Below are 7,799 nucleotides of genomic sequence, written 5' to 3' on the forward strand. Positions count from 1 at the left end.
TAGTTGCTTCTGCAGCATTTGGATCTTGATGTATTGTCTAAAATGATTAAAAAAAATACAGGAAGCAACACCTTTTTTCTATTTCCTTCATTAAAAAATTAAAGCAATTTACTAATTTTGCAAAGAAAAAGAAAATCAATATCAGGAATAAGACGGGAAATAGATGTTCGCAGTGCATTACAGTTCAGATCAAATTAATCATTTTGAACATTTATTTGAAACTCCCTCTGAAAACCTGGAGCATGGCTGCTCTGAGCTTCAGAGGAAGAAGCTCCAGGTTTTTGTTTGTTTACTTGCAGTTCTGCTAGTTTTATGTCTCAAAGGTCAACGACCTCCAGGCTGTGACAGTGAAACCAAACTGAAATGGCATTTAAAAGAAGAAAATGCTTCAGTTTGTTATGAAGCCACAAAAATATTCAGCTACCTTTTTTATTTCAACCGTTTTCAAGGTAAACAGTATAAAAGGTGATTGTTGAGTAAATAAAACCTGAAAGTAGCCACTACAAGGTGGTTTTAACTTATTTTTTTCAAATAAAATGTTATTGCACATATTTGGCCGGAACCGTTTCCACAGAACAAACACATAAAGCTTTAAGGAGTTTCTCCAAAAAGAGGAAGAACCCAGGCTGACTGAAAGCCAGCGTCAGAGCAGCTCGTTTCCCTGATTCAAGCTCCGCCCCTTCAGAGCGTCTCTTTGGAAGTCTGAGGGTCTGCCACCACTAAGTGTCAGTAACACGCCGCTGAGATGTTTATAGAGCAGTCTGGCTGGCGGATTCACTTCACTGCTCAAACTAAATAGTCTTTTACATTCATTATTCTTGTGAAACCCCTTTTTTGGCATTTAATTAACCACACACTGTCATTATATAGTCCAAAATAGTAAATTATGCATAAAAACATCACAACGGTTTTTTTTGCAGTATAAAATCAGGTCATAATAAAGCACTCTTTCCTTAGGCACAAATAGAGGATTGGCACGGTGTTTTCTCAGAATTCATCTTCTGACCCAGTCAGAGAAATGATTTAGAGCTGATGTGGATGTTTTTCATGAACGTTCAAATCTCCTGTCGTTCTCCCTTCAGCCACTGAGGGGGCGCAGGTCCACCCTAACCTTCTCCCCGGTGCTCATCATTCCGATAGTGGGATAGAAGCCTTGTACAGGTAAAACCACTTCCCTCCTTCCCACCACCTTCCCGTTTCGTGTGAAAAACACCTGTCCCAACACAACAGTAGAAAAAAATTAAAATCCTCTTACATTCAAACCATTTTTTTTCTCCTTCCACAATGGAACCAGATCTTACCGTGGCCTTCCTCCCCTCCAAATCTTCTCCCTCATCCTCATCCTCGTCTTCATTGTTTGCATACAAGTCATTTTGAACCTCAGCAGGTGAAACCAAATCGAAGTCCCAGTCGTCCCCCTCATCTGAGAAAACTTCAATTTGGGAAGAACAAGTCAGAGAGAGCGCTTAAATGTAGACAGGTGAATATGGAGAGAAAATGGACTCATCTGATTTTTGTGTTCATAATTCTTCATTTGTGACGTGTCTGCATGCAGCTTTGTTCACTTACAATTTTGTTTTCACATGTACAAACATTTAAAATTTAAAATAAATGTACAAATGCACAACTTTGAATTGCAGCAGCTTAATACAAACTACACACACAAATCTTTAAATGGTAACCAAACAGGGAAGTTGGAGGCTGACTCCACCCACAGCCAAAATTTGACAGTCCAATCAGAGGGGCGGGGCTTGGGGGCAGGACAGTTATTATTGGAGCTGCAGCTTATGGTTTGAGCAATCACAAAATTCAACTGTAATACATTGATTCAACCTTTAGGGGGCAGCTCACAGACTGCTTTTGACTATATTTTCAAGAATTAAACAAGTTTATTTAAATTTGACAAAAATTTGGCAATGACCAACAGACACCACTGTTAAAGCCCCAATTACAGAAGTCAACAGACAAAAAAAGTTGATTTAGGGTTTGGTTAGCTTTTAAAAGTACACACCATTCACCTAAGACACGCACACAAAACCGTATTTACACACAAATCTGATGCGACACTTCACGTCTCAAAGATTTGTGTGTAAGTGATGCATTTAAATGCTGCTAGAATGCTGGGTCATCAGAGTTTTCTTATCAGTCGCTTTAAACTTACAGATTGTGAATATTATTTGGGGAAAACGTGACAGTTTCCCACTTTCTTAAACAGATATGCCTGATAATTAAGATAAGAAGTCTAAAAATGTGATGTGAAAGGGAAAAAATTGAAAGAATAATCACCTCCAACGTCAAGGTTGAAGTCCCGTGGAAACATGATCCCACAGCCCATAATGTCCCCTTCAAAGCAGCGCGGTCCAAATGCATCTCCGACCCCACTACCATGAAACAACTTCCCATCGTCTGCAGGACGTTACCATGCAAGGTCAAAGGAAACACAGGCCTGTACTCGAGTACATTTTGTAATAAAACTGACAAAAGATTTAAAGCCTGAAGACACAAAAACTCACCTGCATGATAAGCTATAGATCCTCTGCTCCAACCTGGATGTCTGTTTTTTGGATAATCCTGAAAGTTAACAGAAAAATGACACAACAGACCAACAAGTTAGATGGCAAGATTCAAGTATTGTAGGTTTTTTTTTTTTTAATAAAACTTGACAATCTAAAGAAAAGACAGCAGACCATCATTTATTTCTACAAGGAAGTGAGTGGGCAACAAATTAGAGTAAAACATAAATTTCATGTTTTTTTTTTAAATAAAATAATATATGTATAAACACCTTTTTTAACATTTGTATGGGATTTCACATTACATTAGCGTTCTTGACTTTGACGCTGTATAAAGTGGACCAATGAATAGGGTATTTAATGGACGCTTTACTGTATCGGGAAGAATTTTACAGTCTCAAATGACTTAAAGAGAGAGGCCTTCCCTCCTTCTCCTTACAATCAAACGATGGTTGTTGCACAGAGAAAGCTTCTGTGCATGCAGCTGCCTTGATCTGGAACATTTTACAAAAAGGTAACCAACTGAAGTGCCATCTTTACATGTCTTCAAGGACAAACAATTGCCGTTTTATGATTCTAGTCCTTCGCCGTTTTATGACTCAGTATTTTAGGTTTTAATGTACCTTTTACATTTTTTATAGTGCTTCAAATGTTTGTCTCAATGTTTTAATGTAACCAGCTGTGGCTGCCTCTAGGCAAGGCGTTGCAAAAGAGGTTTGTAATCTCTATGGGAATATCCTGGTAGAATAAAAAGGTCAATAATAACATTAATAATTAAAAAAAGAAGATTAATAGAACCGCCCCATGTTATTGTTTACCCCCCAAACTGCTAAGTTCGCCACTGATTCTTCTCAAACACACTAGAAAGACGCGTCTTAAAAACAGTTGTAGGTGTGGTTGAGAGTCGCACCTTCTGTGCACATTACATCAGTCTTTGTTTACAGTGGCGTTCTGAGGCTCTGGATCAGTCACAGGACAAAGCTGCTCCAACTGTCCTCGTGTGTGCACGTTAACTCTTGTGAAAACAAGGGTAGAATTACTCATGTTGCAGAACAATCTGTGCGCAAATCTGCTGCGTGGCCACGAGGAACCATGAATCTCGCTACAACTGGCACCTGAAGCAGCACCAGATGGTGCTGCCCGTTCTCAGACAACCATTAGCCGCCTTGGAGATAAACTGCAGCAGAGCAGCAAATTCCAGAGAATAAAAAAAAAAAAATTGGTATGAAGAAATTTAGGGCACAGAGTTCTTTCCGGAAAGAAAGCATGCACTAAACGTCTATTTAATATAAAGAAACTGCTGAGCGTGTTAGCCAGAGTGGGAGACAGAAACCTTTGTTTTAAATGTTGCAGTCAAAATGCTGCTCCCCATCAGCAAACGGATGCAGGAGACGACGGAGCGTGAAAGAAAACCTCAGCAGTGATGGATTCATGACGCTCCATCAAACCGCAGACACATCCAGGAAAAAACACTTCCAGGAAAACAATCAGCCAAATCAAAGACCGCTTTTCTCCTGAGGCCAAGACATGCCCACACAGTAACTAATAGGGAGGAGTGAGGAGAAGCTTCCAGTCAGGAGAGTAATCCATCATCTTCCAGGTTGGGAGAAAGATCCCAGACCCAAACGCCACTTCCTGTCTGACATCATAACTGCACTCAAATTAGTGCAGAGTTTTCTAAATGTTCCAAAGGGCTCCGAGTTCATGAGGATCATTTTTATCAACGCAGATCAGAACAATCAACAAGATAAACAAAGACAATAACATTTAAAGACCCACTCCAATGGTACGGAAGCTGAAAATGGCCAATCCTTTTTTTTTGCCGTTTTCTCATGATAACGACATGATCTTGTTGCAAGAAAACAAGCTTTCTCCCTAGAATATAAGACTGTCCAGAGTGACATGCAGTCCTTCCAACCTGCACCTCTCATGCATCGTTCTGTATACGGTCTGATCCCCTCATCTGGTCACTGATAAAACTGACACAACTGCAGGATCACTAAACTGCAGCTGTAGCTCCACCAGCCGTCCCTTCAAACAACAATGACTGATTTAGACGTTGTTTATGGCCGACAAAATCAACACAATCTCTCCCTGACATAGATTATAGAAATTTATGATGTTTATGGTGTTTGATATTTTCTCAGATAAACTACTTTGTTTGGTGCAGGTAGTAGAAAAAAAAGATAAAATCATTGTAGCGGACTAAGTTGGGCTGGGTGGCTGTTTGGGTTCTGTTAATGTTCAGAGCTCAGTGAATGCATCAGGCAGAGACGTTTGTTGGCCTAGGGTTGTGTTGGTTCCGTCATTCAACCTGTTGTCGAGGGTTTTAGGGAAATAAAGAGGGGCTGGTGCATGAGAAAGAATTAGATGAAAAAAGATAAACTCAACGACGGTAACATAGCAATGAATCAATGAAATTTCACAATGAATCTTAAACTGTCACAAAAAACTCAGATTTGTCATTTTTTAAGTGCTGAAGTCACAAAAACTCAAACAGTTTTTATGGTTTATAACAAAGGATCAAATGCGTAGAAAAATACATAAGAGTGTATAAATCCAGAAAGATAAGTCTGAACAAAGTGAAAAAAATCTAAAAAACAACTCAGCTGCAGCTCCATTAAACTATAATCAAAATTGTGACAATTTATTCTACAGTTTATCACAATTATGCATCATAAATTCTATTGTGGTTATTTTAAAACAAAATATTCAAAGCTAAAAAATAATAATTTGCATAAAATTTTGAAGTAAAACTACAATAATGAAGGACGTCAGTCATTTCTGCATCAACAGGCGATGTGATTTGGGGACTCATCGGTGAGTTCAGAGACTACCGAGGGTTAAATCAGACACCTTCAGCTTTCATGTTAGATCAATGGAGTACCACGCTTTAAATGGAAAACACGAGAGTAAAACGAGACAGTTTTCATTCAGGGGTTAGCGCTCCCTCCTGCTCTCATTCATCACTCAGTCTGGAACCGGTGAGCGCAGCGGTGCGTGTGAGCGAGACAGATGATGAGGTGCTGGAGGCGGGACAGGGAAAGGTTCTTCCCCAGACTGCAACAGCTGAGCGTGTACTGTAAATCACAGCTGCACAGCTGTGACACGTGGTCATTATCCTGTTGACTAATCAGGAGTGTCTCACCCTGCGAGCCAGCCCCAGGGCGATGTAACACTTCTCCCCAGCATCTGCGATCTCCACCTCATAGTAGTGGCAGCGGGTGTTGAGAGGCCGGCGGGCCTGGGCCAAACCCACGTCCACGATGCTCTTCCCTTTTCCTACGTACTCCAGCAGCTGAAAAAATATCAAAAAAACATTTATTTGTTTGGTGACAATGCAGAGATTTATTACAGAGAAGACATTTTATTATTCCTGAGAAACAGGAAACACCATCAAGATTTTGACATCATTTGAGGTGGACAGTTTTGGTACCTTACTGCTTCTCTTCAGTCAGCCACCAGAGTTAAAAAAAAAAAACACACACATGATAAACGAGAATGAACACTTCCTTTTTCATAGAAGCAGCTTCTTTGAAAAGAGCTGCTGTTTAGACTCGTGCTTTTGTTTTGAAATGCCAGCTGGATTAGTAAGAAGCTGAATTTATCCACGGCAGGAACTGAGCTGAAGTTCAACAGTAAAAACAAAACACACCCAAAGATGAAAACATGGAAAACATAAAGATGTTTTTAAAGATTTCATTAGAATGTGAAAGAAAGATACATTTTGAAAAATTGGTCTGGTACTGGGAGTAACAAAAAGATTGGTCGAAAGCCACAAATACAAACTAGATTATGTTGGTTAAAGGAGTAAATGATTGATTTCCAGTCACTGTTGTAAGTTTATCTTCCTGTTGTGTCTCTTTCTTTTTCTATACATCTGATGCTAATAAAAAGACGTCCAACCACAGGCTTGCTTTAATCAAATCTGCTTAATTCCAATTAGCTGAAGGTGAACCACAGTGCTTGATGTGAGCTGTGTTCATTAAAAGTATTATTCAAACAATACCTAAAGATATTAACATAAACTATTTTTTCAATCACAAATTTTTATGTTTAAAAATGTCAAAGAATTTTCTTTTGCTTAAAAAATATATATATATATTTTAATTTTCTTTGTATCGTATCACCACAAAGTTGAATCTTTCAATTTGTAGACCATGTATTAAGATGCGTATAAGAGGAAAAGTTCTAGTCCTTACACATCATGGCACATACCGGTACCTTTTTTATAGAAAGGATCATGTGATATAACAAATGTTCAAATTCCATATAACTATAAAAATCTTCAAGCTCTTCTTTTGCTCCAACTGTTCGCCTTAAGTGCGGGCATTTAAAACATTTTTGAACTTAAAAAGATGAAAGGTCTTTCATGCAAACGTTTCTAAGTTTGTTTAAAGATCAAGTCCAATTAAAATTCTGTCATTTTTCAGACGACGGAGGACATATATAAAGAAAATTAAGCTTAAAATAAGATTTCTGAGTATTTCTTTACTTAAATTGTTCTAAGTCAGGAACAGACAAAAAAAAATAGAGTTTGAAAAAGCTTGTCACAAAAGCTTTGTGAGGTACAAAATACTTTTACATTCTAATGCACCCACTTGTAGACAAATAGATCTAATTTTACCGATCAACATTTTCGTTTTCCTCGTCCAAGCTGGCATCTGGCTCAAAACTGTACAGCTGAATAGCTCCGACATTGCTCGCCATTTCTGTTGCACTGCTAATGTTAGGTTGGGGTGTCATGGGGCTGCAAGCTAGCAGAGAGCATGTAAACAGATGGATGATGGGAAGTGGGTATGGGCTTAACCGGCGCCAATTGTCCTGTACACAACTCAGAAGGGCCTTTTTAATAAACTACCGTGAATCTGCCAATTCTGGCCCATCTCTTGTTGACACCAGTTTCCAATAGTCGCTGGGTCCAACAGGTGCCGTTTACTGTGCAGATGCTGGGTGTTTGAGATATTTGTGTGTAGCGATGGCCAAGAAACGCTCATTTGAATTATTGTTAAACTTCTTCAAACATTCAGGTATTGGAAGATATACGGTACTGCCGCTCTGCAGAAAATATGTCCAAGAAAACAACATTTAGTTAAAAACGTCTGAATCACAATTAAAAAGCCACTGAGAATGCTATCAAAATGGCTGAAAAGATTATTGCAGTGGGTCCTTAGGGCAGAATAAAAAAAGAAATGTCAAACCAATTGAGTCAATCCTGAAAGCATCGTGAAGTTCTCAACTTGCACTTAGCTGCATCTAGTTTTTTTTTTTTTTTTTTTTTTTTTT

At 38.8% G+C, this 7,799-nt stretch overlaps 1 protein-coding gene across 4 annotated transcripts in view; it reads right to left on the reverse strand.

The window, feature by feature from the left end:
• Positions 1-11: 11 nt before the first annotated feature.
• Positions 12-7,799, reverse strand: part of LOC112145455 (SPRY domain-containing protein 3) — a 13,475-nt gene continuing 5,687 nt past the window's right edge. For all 4 annotated transcript variants that reach the window (XM_024270688.1, XM_024270691.2, XM_024270690.1 and 1 more), the window contains exons 7-11: positions 5,662-5,811; positions 2,514-2,571; positions 2,287-2,406; positions 1,302-1,432; positions 12-1,213 (exon numbers count right to left, since the gene is read on the reverse strand). In XM_024270688.1, coding sequence (XP_024126456.1) covers positions 1,079-1,213; positions 1,302-1,432; positions 2,287-2,406; positions 2,514-2,571; positions 5,662-5,811 — 594 coding nt within the window. In that variant the 3' untranslated portion in view covers positions 12-1,078. The remainder of the gene's footprint in view (positions 1,214-1,301; positions 1,433-2,286; positions 2,407-2,513; positions 2,572-5,661; positions 5,812-7,799) is intronic.

The sequence above is a fragment of the Oryzias melastigma genome, linkage group LG5, assembly GCF_002922805.2.
Source record: "Oryzias melastigma strain HK-1 linkage group LG5, ASM292280v2, whole genome shotgun sequence".
Lineage (NCBI taxonomy): Eukaryota > Metazoa > Chordata > Actinopteri > Beloniformes > Adrianichthyidae > Oryzias > Oryzias melastigma.